Source organism: Vicugna pacos, chromosome 4 (assembly GCF_048564905.1).
Source record: "Vicugna pacos chromosome 4, VicPac4, whole genome shotgun sequence".
Classification (NCBI taxonomy): domain Eukaryota; kingdom Metazoa; phylum Chordata; class Mammalia; order Artiodactyla; family Camelidae; genus Vicugna; species Vicugna pacos.
Genome location: NC_132990.1, coordinates 23,038,626 through 23,058,547, shown reverse-complemented (window position 1 = coordinate 23,058,547; position 19,922 = coordinate 23,038,626). Strand labels below are relative to the sequence as shown.

The 19,922-nt window shown below is 32.2% G+C and overlaps 1 protein-coding gene across 2 annotated transcripts in view; it reads left to right on the top strand.

The window, feature by feature from the left end:
- The window catches only part of CNTLN (centlein), a 245,958-nt gene that overhangs the window by 35,370 nt on the left and 190,666 nt on the right, over positions 1-19,922 (top strand). For both annotated transcript variants that reach the window (XM_006208273.4, XM_072959367.1), the window contains exons 3-5: positions 2,767-2,851; positions 11,959-12,093; positions 12,697-12,876. In XM_006208273.4, coding sequence (XP_006208335.1) covers positions 2,767-2,851; positions 11,959-12,093; positions 12,697-12,876 — 400 coding nt within the window. The remainder of the gene's footprint in view (positions 1-2,766; positions 2,852-11,958; positions 12,094-12,696; positions 12,877-19,922) is intronic.

Here is a 19,922-nt window from a genome sequence, read left to right as displayed (position 1 = left end):
TAATTCCTGCTAGATCCATCCAAATTGTTACAAGTGGCAAGATTTCATGTTTTTCCTGAGAAATATGCCATTTTGTGTATATACCATATCTTCATTTCCTTTCATCTATTGATGGGCACTTAGGTGGTTTTCCACATCTTGGCTATAGTAAATAATGCTACAGTGATCATTTGGTATGTGCTTATATCTTTTTAAATAAACACTTCTGTTTGTTTGTTTGTTTTCTTTGGGTAAATAACCAGAAGTGAAATTGCTGGATCTTTATGGAAATACTGTTCTAATTTTTTTTTAAGGAAACTTTACAGTTTTTATCTGAATGATAGCCTTGCCAGATAGAGTATTCTTGGTTGTCAATTTTTTCCTTTCATCACTTTAAATATATTGTCTAACTCCCTTCTGGCTTGTAGAGTTTCTGCTGAAGAGTCAACTGATAGCTTTACGGGAGTCCGCTTGTATGTAACTAGTTGCTCTTCTCTTGCTGCTTTTAAGAGTCTCTCTTTATTTTTGCCATCTTACTTGTAATGTGTCTTGATGTGGACCTCACTAGGTTTATCTTATTTGGTAGTTTCTGTGATTCCTGGCCTTGGATGTCTGTTTCCTTCCCCAGATTAAGGAAGTTTTCAGATATTATTTCTTCAAATAAGTTCTCTGTTACTTTCTCTCTCTCTTTTCCTCTGTGACTCATATATGCCAATGTTAGTATGCCTGATGTTGTTCCAGAGGTCTCTTAAACTATTTTCTTTTTTGAACATTCTTTTTTCTGTTCTGCTTGGGAGATTTCTACTCTTCTGTCTTCCAGATTCCTGGTCCATTACTCTGTATCACCTAACTCCTTCTGTTGTGTTTTTTTTTTTTATTTCAGTTATTGTATTTTTCAGCACTCTTTGGTTTTTCTTTATATGTTTTAACTCTTTTTGAAATTTTCACTGTGTTCATCTAGTTTTCTCCCAAGTTCAGTAAGCCTCTTTATGATCATTATCTTGAACTCTTTTTGACGAAGATTGCTTATCTCCACTTTGTCTAATTCTTTTTTTCTGAGGTTTTAACTTGTTTCTTTGTTTGGGACACATTTCTCTGTCTCCTCATTTTTGCCCAGTTCTCCATGTTTATTTCTATGTGTTAGGTCAGCCAGTTACATTTTCCAGTTTTGGGGAAGTAGCCTTATGTAGGAGACATTCCTTGGGGTTCAGTAGCACACCCCTCTCTGATCATACAGCTGTATGCCATAGGGGTTCTCCTCATGTAGTCAGCATGAACCGTTCTTTTGTGACACTGTGGGTGTGTTGTTAGGTGGAGCTGGCCCTGGCCCAATTGGCTGTGGGGCTCTGCCTTGTCCAGTGTGGCTGTGGACCTGCTGGAGAGCAGGGCAGGCTTCTGTGTCATTGGCTGTACACTGGGTCCCTACATGGATGTCTGCACAGCCTGGAGTGATTTGGGGCTGGTGCTAGCCCCCTGGTGGGTGAGTAATCCCCTGGTGCTAACAGGGTAGAGGAGGGATTTCAAAATGGCTGATATTATCACAGTACAATGAGCCTACCAAAATGGCTGCTGCCAGCATCTCTCTCCCCAAGGGGGATCCTGATTGCTTCTTGCCTCTCTAGGAGGCTTACTAAGACCAGCAAGTGGATCTCATCTAGGCTCCTTTCATACAGCTGCATCTGCACTGGGACTTGGACTGTTTGAGATTTTGTGCACACTCTTTAAGGGTTGAATCCCTGTTTCCTACAGCTCTCTGGCTCTCCTGCACATGAGCACCATTGGTTTTCAAAGGCAGATGTACTATGGTCTCATTTTCTTGGTGTAGGATATCCAGGCTGGAGAGCGTGATGTGTGGCACATACACCTTGCTTCTTGGGGAGGACCTCTGCAGTTATGCTTATCTTCCCATTTGGGGGCCACTGATCTGGGTATATACCTCCTGACTATATTTTATCTCCACCCCTCCTAACTGTCTTATTGTGATCTCTTCCTGTCTTTATTTGTGTAATATCCTTTCTACTAGTCTTCAGTTTGTTCTCATGAATAGTTGCTCTGTAAGTAGTTGTATTTTTTGTGTTGTCCATGGAGGGAGATAAGTTCAAGGTCTTCCTATTCCACCGTCTTGGTCACCGGCAGTGGTATGCTTTTCTGATTGGTATCTCTTAATTCTAATGTCCCGTTGTGCCTTTTAAAGCCCTTTGCTTCATTTCACTTTCTCAAGTGAGGATTCCTTTTTTTCTTCCAACCTGTACACTTTGTGATTTGTGTGATTTTATAAAGATTTTTATTTATTTTACCTATTTTTAAAGTTTTTAAAAAATGTAAACGGGTTTCCTTAAATTTCTCCCCATTTATTTAATGTTGGATATTCGTAAATCTCTAGCTGTCTCTTTTTTGAGTGTTTTACTTAAAAATGATAAGTATTGTATTCTTATTGTAATTGCATATGTACAATGTTTATATTAACAGGAGCATATTTATATATTCATTAATTATTTTAAATTTATGATATAATGTTTATTGCAATCAAGATAAAATGTGTTTTAAATATTTTTTTATCATGCATCTAAATTTGAAAACTAAACTTTTTTTGTATAAAGTTATCTTAGTTGTCAGCAGTTGTAAGTTTTTGTCACTTGCCATATGGTTTCTGATTAATTCTGAAAGGGCTGTCAACCCCAGATAATTTAATTTTCTGTATTTTAAAGTGACACTCATTATCAGGATATAAAAATTTAAAGAATTGGCTACCAATTATGACTCATAAACTCTGTGTTTTTTTTGTAGAGAAAAACAGAAATCCGAAGCTAAAGACAGAAAAGTTTTAGAAATTCTGCAAGTCAAGGATGCTAAAATACAAGAATTGGAACAGGTTGGTGTTATAACAGAAAATACTAAAATCATAATACTTCTTTCAGCTAATAGGTCTTTATAATTATTTTTAATTTTTTGCAATAATGTTCATAAAGAATATCAAGGTCATTATGTCAAACCATTTCTATAGTCAGGTTACTACTTTAGTCAGATTATTCTTCTTCAGTTTCTGAATTAATAGTCTTTGTTATCTATCAATTTAAACTCTTAAGATGATGTTATAATTTCATAGTAGTAACTATCACTCACTCATTTTTAACTAAAATTTGCTTTTTATTTTTGGCAGTTATCATTCAATTCTGAAACATAAATTTTTAGATGGTTTCATTTGTAGAAAAGATTAACAACAACCAGGATGATTATATTGGTCTTCTGAAAACTTGCCTTTTTGCATTATACAATCCTATCTTTTACATATAATCAGTAAATTATATGATTACATTTGACTATGTATTTTAAATTGTATATAATTATATAATCAGTACATTATCACTGCAAAAATCCATATGGCCATTGCTTCCATGAATCATTTTAAAGGTATTAGAATCTTAAAAATAAGGGTGAAAGAGTTTTATTTTAAGAATAGCCTATATCATGATACAATATTTAAGTTCATATTATACCCAGTTGCTTATTATAGAATAAATGACCTTAAATTTTTCTAGATTAAATGGAGGTTCTTTTTGGCAGCTGTGCTCTTCCAACTTCTAACTCTATTTTCCTTCCTAGCCTATTCAATGATAATGAGAACTTTCATTCAAAGTTGCTGAGTTGCTTTATTAAAGAACTAAAAGTGGGTGTTAACTTATATAAAAGATTCAGTTATTTTTTCATTCTCTAAATCCATATAAACTCTTTCTAAAATTGAATGTAGATTTCTATATGACATGTAAATTTGAGATTTATGCTTTTTCCAGCATTGTATTTTCCCTATAGAAAATGTCATAATTGGTGCTATAATGATAGAATTTTAGAAATAATTTTTAAGTCAGTTTGTTTTGGAAAAAGTTGTATATGCCACTCTAATATCAAGGAATATCAAAATGAATTCTAAGATAGATAAATATTATAATGTGCCTAGTATATTAATTTGTCTAGGTTCAGCTGCCTAATAGATAAAACCTTATGACTAAGAAGTGACAAACATCATTTGTGCTCACATTTCATTGGGGAAAACTAGTTATATGACCACCCCAAGATTCAGGAGGTTTGGGAAACTGTAGATCCAGGCTGGCTGAACAATCTCTTCCTCAGTTACCAATCTAGTCTATGGAGGAGAATAGACTTTGGAACTTTTTAAAACATATCCTTTGGCATTAAGTTTGCAATGCTTTAGGGAATGCTCAGTTTACCAGATCTAGATAGTATAGCATACCATTAAACAATGTTGACTTTCTTAAATGATAGTATATTTTCCATTTTCTTTGCTAAATTTGTTTTCTACTTCCTTTTCCTTGGGCGGGTATTATTTCATTATTTACTTTTTGAGTAGAATCACTTAGTTTATGTATAAAATATTAAATGCCCATAAGAGAAATTGTTTTTAGGCACACAAGTTGTTTCTTAGGGCCTTTAATTTCTTTGCCTAAATCATGTATGTTTTTGTGCAGTGATGGTTATAACTTTTTAAAAGGTATATTTTCAGTTCAGTTCAAATTATTGTATTAAATGTATATATTATCATGTGATGGTACTGTGGAAAATTCAGAGGTAAAGTTCTTGCCTTTAATGATTTCTAAGTCTCTGTGAGTAGTAGGGTTGGGATAAAAGTGAGGTGAAAGTAACCATGTTCTCCTATACTAGATTACAGGTTCTCTGAGGGTGGGGACTCTTGTATACCTGGCATCTAATATTTACCATATTAACTAATTTGTAAGAGCTGCTCTTTGAATATTTTTTTACTGTGTGATTTGAACTGAATAAAACCAATGTATTGTAAGTGCCATAAGAGAATCACAAGCACAATGCTGTAAAGAGTTAAAGGAAGGAGAGATTAAGTTCTTTGGAGACGTCTTGAAGTATTCTAATGGGTTTTAATAGGTAGAGATTTTAGGAGGATTTGCCATGCTAAGCACCAGGAAAAATTCATGAAGATAGGAGTATAGGGTATGTTTGTGTGATACTGAAATTTATAGTTTGTTTCAAAGATGAATATGTAGGAGTGTAAGCTGAAATAAGACTAATGTTATGTTGGACCTGTATTAAGGAAAGGCCTTGATTGCTTGAATGAAAAATTTGGACTTATTATTACTTATAAGCCAAAAGAATCTGTCTAAGCTTTTCATTAACTAAAGCTACAGTCTATGAATATAAAACTGATAATCCAGTATACCATTAGAAAAAAGAAAGCAGAAAGTGAAATGATCTGTAAGGGGGGTTATTTCATAGTCTAAGAGTAATGACATGAACCTGTACTATTTGGTTCGCAGAAATTAAAGGTATATAAATTAGAACCATAAGGACTTGACAATAATTTAAAAGTGACTCCTAGGCTTTCAGCCTGGAAAATCGAGGAGAACAGTGGCATTGTTATTAGAAAGAGGGCTGTTATAAGTAAGTACAACTTACTGTGAGGATAACTTTTGAGCTAGTTTTAGACAATTTGTGTCTTAGTTATTGTTAGGAATTCCATTGAGAGATTTTTTATTTTTAGCAACCTGTTGAAAGTGTGGATCCAACCCTTGGGAAGGAATTTTCCCCTTTATATATAAATATTTAGTGTCATAGTTAGAGGAAAGATTTTAAACAGTGAGAATTTTTAGAACAAGATATTTGCTGATATTATTAATGGGGTGAGAGGAAGAGCATATTTCACTAAAAGAGATGAAAAAACTGTTCAGAGAAGTAGAGAGAGAAGTATAACAGTATCTTATGAATTGACAAAAGAAGAGTTTCAAGAAGCAAAAGGTGGTTAGTATGAAATGTTAAAAAAAAAACATGAGGTTTGTGAAAAAATACCAAATTCATCAAGTTTTTAGTGAGTTTAGAAAGCAACACTAGTCGAATGGTATATGACATTTTAAGAGATCACTGAATTCTAGCAAAGTAATGGAAACAATTGAGGAAATTTAACAGTGCAGAGAAAAATTTTTGCATTTAAAATATGTTAAGCACAATATTTGAAAGTAATAAAGAAGGAAATTAAAATACGCAATACAAGAAGACTTAATTGAGTTAACATAATTCTAGATGAAGGTAGAGACCATGGTATCAAGAAATAACAAGATTTAATACATTTATTCTAACTTTTTCATCATTTTAGTCATTCAGGTTATATCTTAATTTTCTTTTTAAACCGTTATCTTTCCTCCAGCATCCTTTCAATTAATTTGTTATATCTTTGTTCATCCTTTAACATTGCATGTTTAGATGAATCTATTGTATATAATATTTGGTTGGACTTTGTGTTTTGACTCATTCTATATGTCTTTACCTTTTTAAAGGTAAGTTTATTCCATTTGCACTTCTTAATATACTTATTTGGTCTTTCTTCTATGACTTTGTATTTTCTGCTTTTAATATTTTCTTTGTTTTTTAAATTCACCACGTCTTTTCTTCATTTGTGTGTGTGTGTGTATGTACGTGTGTATACATACCTTCTCATGTTGATAATTCAGAAGGTTTAGGGTCTTTATCAATTCTTCTAGTGATTTAGTGTATTATTTTATATATAATATTTAATACTATGCTTCTTAATTCTAACATATTCTGAAAAATCTAGATAGTATGTCTTAAATGCACAGTGTAAAAAATGAGAAAAATGTTGAGAAATATTTCTTTCTCCTGCATTTTAAAGTAAACTTACAGAAGACATACTTTCCCGTTCTTAGCATTGTTTGTTTTTTTAATACTGTCAAGATTTCTAATGCTTATGTTCCGTAACTATTTTGTCTATTATTTTCTAGTATAAATTCGATAGGAAAATACATTGTGATATATTAGTTTTTCTCTTGCTGTATAACAGATTAGAGCCTTAAAAGAACACACACATTTATGAAGTTGCTGTGGGTTAGGAGTCTGGGCATAGCTTAGGTGGGTCTTCTGCTCATTATCTCATAAGGTTGTAATTGAGGTTTGAATTGGGTTATGCTTTCATCTGGAGGTTTAATTTGGGAAGAATCTGCTTCCAAGCTTATTCAGGTTGTTGGCAGAGTCCAAGTCTTTGCAATTTTAAGACTGAAGTCCTAAATAGGATCAAGATCTCTATTAGGGTTCTCCAGAGAAACAGAACTACATGTGTTTTATGTGTGTGTGTGTCTGTGTGTGTGTGTGTAGATGTAGATAGCTATCTATATAGATAGACAGCTAGATAAAGGTAGAGGGAGAGAGAGACAGAGAAATTGAGGGATTAATTTTAAGGCATTGGTTCATGTAATTGTGGGCTGGCAAATCTGAATTTTGCATAAAAGACTGGCAGGCTGGACACCCAGGGAAGTGCTGATTTTGCAGCTGAATCAAAAAGTATTCTGGAGGCAGAATTTCTTCTCCCTCAGAAGATTAGCCCTTTTTCTTAGGGCCTTCAGTTGATTGGATGAGGCTCACCTACATTATGGAGGAGTAATCTCCTTTACTCAAAGTTCACAGACTTGAATGTTAATCACATCTACAAAACACGTTCAGAGCAATGTCTAGACTGGTCTTTGTTCGTAAGCTGGATATGATGGGTACAGTGGTTTAGCCAAGTTGACTCATAAAATTAACCAAATGAGTAAAAAGTCCTGAGGTAAACAGGCCTTTAGTGTGAGGGTTTATATTTACCTGGCTAGGGGTCAGGTTATAATTAATGTTTGCTGTGGCTTTATGTGTCAGAGGCTAAACTTTAGCGTCCTTTTTCATTTGGGTTTCTCAAGAGACTTCTTAAATATCCTCTGAAACACAGTTCTTTCAGTTGTATTCCCTTGTTATTATATGGAAGCCCTGGTGATGGGGGAGGGGAAATATTTTATAGTCATGATTAGGTCTCATTCTTTAAGTGAACTTGTGCCCCTAGGCTTTAACCTTCACAAGTGCTTCTCGGTTTTTTCTCCCTTGGAAATTTAAGACTAGAGGGTGTTGGAGTTGGATGTTTTATGTCCTCCAAGTTGGTTAGTCTTTGGTAAAATCCCAGTAGGCTCTGGTAAAATAGTTTCTCTTGAGGGCAGGCCTTGTTAAGAAATGAACACTTAGAGCATATTTTACAATGTGTAAGTCCGTCAGTGGTCCGCCGCGCCCCGCCCCCCCCCCCCCCCCCCGCTCCCCAGCCAGGAAGCAGGAAGGGATTTTTTTCTCTGATTTTCACCGTGACAACCTGACAGGGCTTCTTTATGTAAAACTTATGAAGATGTGGGAACTCCTTTAAGACTGACCCTCATGGACATTTTAATTCTGAAACTTGTCCACACTGATCTTCCAGTAGTTCATTAATTGCAGATTTGATTTTCCCACCCTGGTACTGGTTACTATGGAGTTTGCTTGCTTCTGGGTTTCTGCTCTGGTAAATTGTGATTCTCTGTATCTGCCTGTCTTTCTAGTTTTGGGAATAGCAGTTTGCCTTATGACATCGGTTTTCTGATGATTCTAAGAAAAATTGTTTTCAGTTTGTTCAGATTTTTTTAATGTTGTGTGAACAGGAGAGACAACTTTCAAGTTCCTATATTCTAGACCTGAAAACAGAAGTCCCTCCACTGTGTCCCTTCTTTCTTGTTCCACTGAGTATTGTTAAATAGCTCTTACTTTTCCAAACTTACAGCCTATGGGATAGAGTAACAATTAAGAAAGACAACTCCTTTAGTTGATTTAAGTCTTCACTATGTATCTAGTCAAATTACTAGAAAGTTACACACAATTATTTTAGCTAAATGCAGAGAAATTTTCATAGAACAGTCTTACAATATGTTTTATTGATCATAATGTGAAAAAATTGCTGTATAACTTCTTTTGCTAAGACTAGTCTTTAGCTTTGTCATTTTCAGTCATAAAATAAATCATGTAATAAATTCTCCTTCAAGTGTTGCCCTAGATAACATGACTCTGCTAATAACCTAGGATATTGTATTTAATTAAATGATGATTTTTCAGATTTTTCAACATTATATTTCCCTTTTTCCTTAACTCCTAGGAAGCTCAGATATAAGTTTTTGTTCTCAGTTAGACTTAATTTTCTTACCCCTTCCCCTTTCTCCATTTACCATTGTTTTAGTTGTTGTGGTTTCATTACTTCTCTGTTTTTTATTAAAACTTTCATATCCATTTGAAAGTAGGTCATAAATAATATATTAACTATGCTCAAGTATTGCCTGATAGAGTTTTAAGTCTTATATGCTACTGCCATCACACCTCCCTTTTCTTTCTGCTTCATTCTCTTCTTACTCTATAGATATCTTTTGACCATGATTTGAATTATTCATTCCATGGCTTAGCCATAATAAATTATTTGTTCTAGACATACTTTCTCTTGTCACCGTGTGTGCTTTATGGTTCCTCTGAGTTCTATTTGCTATTTTAGTATTAACTCAAGCCAGACCATTAAGAATGTACTCTACTCTATCCAGAAAAGTTTGTTGAAAGCTTTCATGAAACTAAATTTAGGACTTGGAGGGTATTATGCTTAGTGAAATAAGTCAAATAGGGAAAGACAAATACTGTATGATATCACTTATATGTGGAATCTAAAAAAATAAAATAAAATAATGAATATAACAAAAAAGGAACAGACTCATAGATACAGAGAACAAACTAGTGGCTACCAGTGTGGAGAGGAAAGGGGGAGAGGGACAAGATAGAGATAGGGGCTTAAGAGGTGTAAACTACTATATATATAATAAGCTACAAGAATATATTGTACAGCACAGGGAATGTAGCCAATATTTTATAATAACTATGAATTGGAATATAACCTTTAAAAATTGTGAATCATTATGTTGTACACCTGAAACTTATGTAATATTATAAATCAACTATACCTCAATAAAAAGGAAAAAAAATGAGTTGTAACCGTATATATAGATGCTTTTTATAGAAACTAGGTCATTGAGGGTAGATTTTATTAGGAAAATATTTTGAATTATACTAAATTTAACAAATCTTTGAGAGTTTAATTTATCCATCCTCTTCCATTGGGAGTTCATCTTTAACTTATTACTTTAATGATTATGATACATAATGTCAAATTTATCGAACTAATTATCAGAATATGATAGTTTTGGTTAACTAACTTCATTGTATTATGTGCTTTTATTTAAAAATTAAGTCTATATTTGTCCTGTGTATTATTGAATTCACTCAAATACTAACATTTTACTTATTAAATAATTTTCATGAAAGGGCTTGCTATTGGTGTTGTTTATATTGTCAATTCCTATTAAGTTTAGCTCACATTAATGGGCAGACCCTTCTAAAACTTAAATCATTTGGTTCAATGGTCTTGCCTTCCTAAAGTCTGAATTATCTCCAGAATAGATGAGGATGCTCAATTTTTCAAAGGATAGGCCTGTAGATATTTTACAAATAGTCTTAGTGTTCATATGATTGACTTTTATCATTCAGTGTCAATCTCATTTGTAAACATTTACTATAATCTAGTTTGGAAGACAGTACATAGAGACATACTTAGCAAGACTAGGTAATAATGTTAATATCAAATGAATAATGTAGGCATGTAATACAGACATTTAGAAATAGCAAAAACTACTCTTAATAGTTGGGAAGTCTTCATGGAAGAGGTGGAAATTGAATCTTGAAGGAGGCTAAGTCTTAGATGAGAATAGAAAAATGGGGTAGAAATTGTGGATGGGCCATATTTATGCACCTGTTTTTATGCTGTTTGACTGATGTCAGACATATTTTGATATGCCCTAATAATTAAAATAGGAAACAAAAACTATATTAAGGTACCATTTTTACCTCATGTGTGAAAAATTACCAATCCTGAGTGTCAAGCGTTGGTATAGATATGGAGCTATGAGAACTCTTGAAGTGTATATAGCCTGTGACTTAGCAGTGTCACCTCTAAATAGAAATAACGTAGAGCAATGTTTTATTACTATTATCCCCACACTGAAAAAAAATACATTTTACTTTATGACCCAGTATATACATACATGAAATAAAAATTTCAAATGGTATAGCTGTCCTGCCTAGGTATAAAAAGAGTTAAAAATATAACAAAGCATATATCAAATGTGAGTTTAATAATATTTAGATAGTAGAAACCCTAAATTAAGCAGTGCAAAAAAATTTATGAGATATTTGTTTCAGATATTAGTTGTAAAAAATGATAGGTTGACAAAAGTAGAATAAGTTTAGGAAAAGAGTTAATATCAGGACATGGATATCAGTTTTAGCATGCTAGTTTGAGGTGGCAGCAGATAATCCAAATGGAGGTATTGTATAGAAAATTGGAAATGTGGGATTGGTGATTAGGAAAGAGTCAGGGCTGGATTATGTATTAGGTAGTCTTTCACACAGATGAGACCAGAAGCCAAGAGAGTGGGTAAATTTTCTGTGGAAAATGCTATAAAGATTTGAGAAGAGGGAAACAAAGAATTGAGTCATTGGTACATCCCCTCAATTGGAGATACCTAAAAGATGATCTCTGACAGGTGAGAAAAACGCTCAGTTAAAAATTTTGGCAGTTTTGGTATTTTGAATTTTCTTTCTCAGAGCAAGATATTTTTTGTACCAAAACAAACTTACCATTTTTCATTCTTTAAAATTGTTTATACTTTCACAAAAGTGTAATTGTATCTCTAAAAAATGTTTTCTTTAAAATGATACTTAAATAAGTGGGTAATTCTTATTTTAGCTACATGTGCATTTTCTTTAATTAGACTATTTTGTAAAGTTTTGGTTTTTTTTTCTTATTACACACCTAAATCTGAAAAGTTTGTTTTCTGAATGTGGCTTAGTATTTGGTATCCAGTTTTCATGTGTTCTTCATCTTAAACTACTTGCACATTTCACTTGAAAATCTATGGGCATATCACAGGAAATGAGAAATGGGATAATAGACATTATTATGAAACCTAGTTATTCTAATATTATCAATCAAAATCTAAAATTTTCTACATAAAATAATTATTCTTAGAAATGCCAGCTCACCAATAATCTTGATTTTTTTTTCCATAGAGTGAATCAAGACTAAAACAGGAAATAAATGACCTTGTAAAACGGAAGATTACAGTAGATGAAGAAAATGCTTTCTTAAGGAAAGAATTCAGTGACTTGCAGAAGAAATTTAAAGATAAAAGTCAAGACGTTAAGGTGTGTTGACTTACACATAGTTTTATAGCACTATTTCTTTGAAGTCCTACTTTAAGCTTTGTCAGCCTTTGTGGCCCAGAAAGTGACAAGCTTGGAGGAAAAATTGCCTTAGGCCCTGCTGTACCATACAGTTTTCTCACATGCAGAAACTCCGAGAAAGATGCTTTAAAGCTAAGACTCCAAGCTTTATAACTTTCAGATAAATAGTTAATGATGGAAATTGAGCTAAGAAAGTAGGAGTGTGAATATGTGGCTTCTTGTAATTAGATTCTGATGGGACTGGCATTATTAATTGATAAAACCCAGGTCTGTGAGGATATGTCTGTGTGGGTCTCAAAAATAGCTGGGGACAGCATCAAAGGCAGCTTGATCAATTAATGGGCTCTTTGCAAATTTGTACTCATCAAAGCTGTCATCCAGTGAAAAAATATGACCCATCCACCTGCATGAAAATAGGCCAATAAAAGTATACAGGTGACCTTGGCCGTCAAATACAGAAGAAGCTGCTGTGAGTATAAAACTGCACAGTTTATATTTGCTGATTAGTTCTCACCTTTTTGTGGTTTTGTTTTGTTTATCGGCCCTTGTGGTACTGTTCTACAGGACACTAAGGAGTGTGTACAGAATAAGGAAGAGCAAAACAGACTGGTTATAAAAAATCTGAAGGAGGAAAATGAGAAATTAAGCACCCACTGCGCTGACTTGCTAAATGACCTGGAGAAACTGAGGAAGCAGGAAGCACATTGGAGAAAAGAAAAATCTAACACTGATGCAAAAATAAAGGTATGCAATGAAAATGGAATCCATGCTGTTATTTTGGATCTGTCTTCTTGTAGAAAGTTAATTACATGTTAGTTTCCTTAGAAAACAAGTTATATATTCACATCTACCAGTGGGGACTAGCATTAATTTATATTCCTTCACTTAAGACCCACAGCTTTTTAAAAATTGATGTTGCAAAGCAGGAAACTGACTTCAAATACTTAGCTAAAATGTAATCATTAAAAAATAAAGGCTATTGCATTTTGAAATAAAACATGTTTTGAAAAAACATATTTAGAATTATGAATTTTGGCCTTTTTTCAGTTAGGGCTTCAATTTATAGATATAGCTGGAGTTCTTTGCAAGATAGTTTGAAGACTGTATTTTCCAGGTCCTTTAAAAAATAAAATGTGAAAAAGCATGAAACAGTTAAAAAATACTCAAATATGTTTCAAAGATGATGCTTTTTCTTTGGCTTATGAGGGCCTTATTCATCTTAAAATTTTATTTTTATAGAAGATAAAAGGTGTAATTAATCTTTATGATATTCTTATGTCCTTTTTGTTCAGTATTTTTCAAACTAATATTTTTTGTGGCTTTCTCTTCATTTTGAGGGTGCTTTTGTTCATTTTTTTCCCATTGAATTTCAGATTTCTCTTTTACCATGGATTTTGTTGAAGACTCAAAACAAATTTTAGTGCTGGTAAATAAGATAGTCCCTTTATGTATGCATGCTTAAAACGATATATAACATAAGTACACAAACATATATACCTATTAAAATATAGGAAGTATGATGGCTATGTGTCTATACATGTTTTTGTGAGTATATGTGTATGTGCATGATAATTTAAGTCATACAAGAAAGGATATGTCTTTCTGAGTGTGTGAATCAGTTCATTGCAGATATTTAAGGAAATACATTAAATCTGTTAGTTAAGCACACTCAGGGAATTACTGAGCCATTGAGAGACTTAAATTCTGGCACATTTGTTTTCTTAATTTTTATCAGTTTCTGCTTCCTCACAACTTTTAAGCAGTTTGGTAGTGTGATAAGGGCAATTGGTATTTCCTTGTACTAATTCACAGCTACATGATTTTTTATGATAATTTTTATTTCCTTAAATGCCATTCAAATATTCCATTCTGTGATTTTTAGTTCTGTGGCTTTTTTCTATTGTGGTTTTTTTCTTTTCTTATTAATTTGTAAGCATTCTTTATTCTGGATGGTCGTACTTTGTTATATATATTACAAATACCTTCTGTTCTGTGAATCTTGAATAAGATGAATTAGACTTTCAAAAATTTGTGTGTTTTTAGAGTCACTTTGATTATTTTCTTCTCTAATGTTTTAGGAGTCATATTCTAGTTTTTCCTATTCTAAAATATTTAACCTATTTAGAATTCATTTTTGGGCGTAGCATTCCACACTATATACTCAATAGTTTATTGATTTATAATGTAGACTCTCTCACATCTCCAAGTTTCCATGTGTGTATAGGTTTGTTTCTAGATTTCCTATTATTTTCATGGTTTTAGGTACTGTAGTTTTATAATTTGACTTAATATTTGGTAGGGTAATCTATTTGTTTATTCTTCTTTTTGTAAGTCATACGCCCTCTATGTGCTCTTCACTATCCTATATTATTTAAGGATGATTTCACTAGTTTTATGGAAAAATTCTATTAGAAAGCAGATTGGTACCTCACCTAATTCATGAATTACTTTTGGAAGAATTATGATCCTACTATTTATGAATGTTGAAGAAAGTTTTGTAACTTTCTTAAAATGGTTTTGTTCACTTTTATTAGATTTACTCCTAGCTACTAATATTATTGTAAAAATACTGTGCTATGGTACATAATATTTTAAATTATATTTTAATTAATTATTTGTGGAATACAGTAACGTTCCTAATTTATCTTGAGCTTCTTTTCAATAATTTTTCTCAAATGTCTTATTAGTTCTAAAAATGTATATGTTTTCTATATTTCTCTAAGTTATATAATTACATTGTCAATAAGAAAAGTTTGTGTTGTTCTTTTCTTTTGGCATGTAATTCACACACCGTACATTTACTCCATTAAAAGTGTACAGACCAGTAGGCTTTAGTTTATAAGTTGTGCAACTATTACCATAATTACTTTTAGAATGTTTTCATCATCTTGAAAAGAAGACCTGTAACCTTTAATGATTGCTCCTCATTTACCCTTAGTTTTGCCGCCTGATATAACCACGAATAGGCTTTCTCTCTAAACAGATTTATCTATTCTAAAGATTTCAGAGTATATGAAATTATCGTCATAGCTTTTTGTGACTGTCTTCTTCCACTTAGAATAGTTTTCAGGGCTTATTAATGTTGTAGCATGTATCAGTACTTTATTTTTATAGTTGAATAAAGTTTCATTATATAGATATCATACATTTTATTTATCACAAGTAAATGGAATTTGTTTTATGAGTAATGCTGCTACAAACATTTGTGTATAACATTTTGTATATACGTACATATATTTTCATTTCTCATAGGTATATACAAAGGAGTGAGATTTCTGAGTCATATGATAATTCTGTTTTTAAGTCTTTGAAGAACTGTCAGACTGTTTTCAAAAGCAGCTGCACCATTTTACTTAACAAACACCAGTGTCTGAGGGTTCTGATTTCTCTTTGTCCTTGTCAACACTTGTTATTGTCTGTCTTTTTGATTATAAACATCTGTGTTGGATGGGAGTGAAATCTCATTGTGGTTTTGATTTGCATTTCCCTGATGGCTAATGATTTGATAATCTTTTTATATGTTAACTGGCCATGTGCATATCTTTGAAGAAATGTGTATTCATTTCTTTTGTATATATTTTGGATAGAAGTCTCTTTTCAATTATATAATTTGAACTTTTCTTCAATTCTGAGTTGTTTTTTATTTCTTAATGGTGTTATTTGAAACACAAAACTTTAAAATTTTGATATTTAATATATCTACTTTATCTTTTGTTGCCCATGCTTTTGGGCGTTCTCTGATGCATCTCACATATGCGTTTGAGCCTAATCCACCATTATGGAAATAGACACCTGTGTTTTCTTCTAAGAATTTTATTTCTTAAATTTAGTTATTTGATCCATTTTGAGATTTTTTTTTTGAGATTTTTTTTTGAATATGGTATTTACTAGGACTCCACCTTCATTCCTTTGCATTTGTTATTCAGTTGTCCCAACGGCATTTGTTGAAAAAGACTACTTTTCCCCTACTCAATTTGTCCTAGTATGTTTATTGAAAATCAATTGACATAGACATAAGGGTTTATTTCTGAATGTCAATTTGGTTCCTTTGGTCCAAAGATCTTCAAGTCTGTGCCACACTGTATTGATTATTGTAGATTTGTAGTAAGTTTTGCAATTGGGATGTGTGTGTCCCCCAGATTTCTTCTTCTTTTTTAGAGTTGGCTATTCTGTCTCTTGCATTTCCATATGAATTTTAGAATCAGCTTTTCCACTTTTTGCAAAACAAGCAAGCATGGATTATTTTTGATAGAGATAGTATTGAATCAGAAGATCAATTTTACTAGTGTTATCATCTTAACAGTATTATATCTCTGATCCATCAACACGTGATGTTTCATTTATTTAGGAACTTCTTTAATTTCTTTCAATAGTGTGTTATAGTTTCCAGCCTAAAACTTTACACTTCTTTGGGTACATGTATTTCTAAATATTCAGTTATTTTTTGTTAGTTTTATGGAAATTGTTTCTTAATTTCCTTTTTGGGTGGTTCATGTCTAATGTACAGGTACACAATGAGTTTTGGTATATTAATCTTGTATCTTGCAACCTTGCTAGTAGCTTGATTCCTTAAGATTTTCTATATATAAGATTGTGTTATCTATAAGTAGAGATGATTTTCTTCCTTTCCAATATGGATGCGTTTATCTCATTTTATTGCCTGTTGCCTTGACTGCAACCTTTAGTATGTAGTTAAATAGAAAAGGAGGGAGTGGACAGCTATGTCTTCTTCCTGATCTCAGGAGGAAAGATTTCAGTCTTTCACCCTTAGGTATGACATTAGCTCTGAGTTTTTTGTTGGTGTACTTATCAGTTTGAGGAAGTTTCTTCTATTCCTAGTTAAGTGTTTTTTTTTTCTTTTTATCATGGAAGGGTGTTAGATTTTGCCAAATGCTTCTTCTGTATCTATCTGAAGGTTTTTGTCCTTCATTCTGTTGGTACAGTGTATTACATTACTTGGCTTTTGGATGCTAAACCAAGTTTATGCTGCTGGGATATCTTTATCTCACTTTGGTGTCAGTATAGTTCTAGCCTTCCAGAATGAGTTTGGAAGTGTTCCCTCCATTATATGTTTTTTAGAAAAATTTGAAAAGGATTGATGTTAATTCTTTTAAAATGTTTGGTAGAATTCACCTGTGAAACCATCTGGTCCTGGAATTTTCTCTGTTGAAAATTTTGATAACTGCTGTTAATTTTTTTACTTTTATAGGTTTGCTGAGATTTTCTGTTTGTTCTTCAGCCAGTTTAAGTAATTTGTGTTCCTAGGAATTTGTCCTTTTCATCTGGGTTATCTAATTTGTTGATGAACATTTGATAATAGTACTCTCTAGTAATCTTTTTTATTTATGTATGTCTTTATTTTAATTTCTGATTTTAGTTATTTCCATTCTTTTGTTCTTTTGTCAGTCTAGCTAAAAGTTATTTTTGTTACTCTCTAAAAAGGCAGCTTGGCATTAGTAGATTCTATTGTTTTGTTATGCCTTTAAAAATATTTTTACAATAATCTTTATTATTTCCTTCCTTCTCTCTTTGGATTCACTTTGGGTATTCTTTTTCTATTTCTTTAAGGTATAAAATTACATTATTGATTTGAGATATGTCATCTTTTTTAGTGTAGGCATTTATGACAGTAAGTTTCCCTCTGAACACTGCCTTTTGCTGCATCCTGTAAGTTTTGGCATGTTGTGTTTTTGTTTTAATTTTCTCTGAATATTTTTAATTCTCTTATGATCTCTTCTTTGATCTATTGATTGTTTAAAAGTATATTGTTTAATTTCCATATATTTTGAATTTTTCAGTTTTCCTTCTGTTACTAAGTTCTCACTCCATTCCACTGTGGTTGGAAAAGATACTTTGTATGATTTTAATGTTGTAGAATTTATTGAGAGTTGTTTTCTGATTTAATATATTCTCTGACATGGAGAGTGTTTCATGCATACTTAAGAAAAACATGTATTCTGCTGTTTTGAGGTAGACTGTTCTGTATATGTCTATTTGGTATACTTGGTTTATGGTGCTTTTCAGGCTTTTTGTATCCTTAGTGACCATCTGTTTAGATGTTCTATTCATTGTTTAAAGTGGACAATTTAATTCTCTAACTATTATTATAAAACTCTATTTCTCCATTTAATTTTGTACTTTATATATTTTAGGGCTCTTTTTTTTTGGTGCATGTATGTTTAAAGTGGTTATAGCTTCCTGATTAATTGACTTACTGATCAGTATATAATTTTCTATTTTGTCTCTTGTAACAGTTTTTGGCTTAGTCTGTTTTGTCAGGTACTCTTATGTCCATCCCAACTCTCTTATTTATTATTTTCATGAAATATCTTTTCTTTTCATTTTCAGTCTTTTTGTGTATTTGGATATAATAGTCTCTTTTAAACAACATATAGTTGTATAATGTTTTCTTTATCCATTCTGTCAATCTTTACCTTTTGATTGGAGAATTTAATCCATGTACATTTAAAGTACTTACTGGTAAATAAGGACTAGCTTCTGCCATTTTATTACTTGTTTGGTGTCTGTCTAATAGGTTTATTTAGTCCCCCATTTCCTCCATTACTGTCTTCCTTTGTGTTCAGTTGATTTTTTTGTAGTGGTACACTTTGAGTCCCTTCTCATTTTTTGGTATATATTCTGTTGATATTTTCTTTGTTATTACCGTGAGGATTACATTTATCATTGTAAACTTATAACAATATAATTTAAATTGATAACTTATCTTCAACAGCATACAAAACTCTTCTATATTGCTCTTTCCCTCCACTTCATGTTATTGTTGTCACAAGTTCCATTATTATGAAATGTGTGCCGTGTAATATATATTTTTGAAGGATGGTTTTGCTCGATATAGAATTCAATATTGACAGATTTTTTTTTTCCTTTTAACACTTTAAATATGTCATCCCACTGCCTTCTGGCCTCCATTATTTATGATAAGAAATCAGCTGTTAATCTCATTAAGGATCCTTTGTATGTGGCAAGTCACACTCTTGTTGCTTTCAAGATTCTCTCTTTGTTTTTGGCTGAATTTCAAAAGTATGATTATAATGTATCTCAATGTGAGTCTCTTCATGTTAACCTTACTTGGACTTCGTTGTGGTCTTTGGATTTATAAATATATGTCTTTCATCAAAAGTAGGAAGTATTTGGTTGTTGTTTCTTCAGTGTTGTTTCTGCCCATTTTTCTGTCTCTTCACTTTCTGGGACACCCATAATATATATATTGGTCTCCTTAATTGTATCTCACTTTTCCCATAGGCTTTGTTCAATTTTCTTCTTTCTTCTACCTGTTCACATCTTTTGTTGAACCCTGTGGTAAATTATTCATTTTTATTGTACTTTTTAGCTCTGGAATTAGTTTGATTCATTTTTTATAATTTCAGGCTCTTTATTGATATTCTTTTGATTTATATATCATTTCTTTGATTTCCTTTAGTTCTTTTTATGTATTTTTCTTCAGCTTCTAGCATATATTTAAGATAGTTGTTTTAAAGTTTTGTCTTGTAAATATGGTATCAGGTGCCTTATGGATAGTTTCTGTTAATTTATATGTTCCTTTGAATAGGGCAGACTTTTCTGTTTCTTTGTATGCCTTGTGATTTTTTTGTTGTTGTTGAAAGATAGGCATTTGAATATTATAATGTGATAACTCTGGAAATTGGATTATACCCTTTCCCAAGACTTTGCTACTTTTTAAGTGGTGAAGGCTATGGTATTGTTTTTGTTTAGTCTTTCAGCCTATTTTTGCAAAGACTTTATTCCTTGTTGTGTGCAGTCACTGAAAT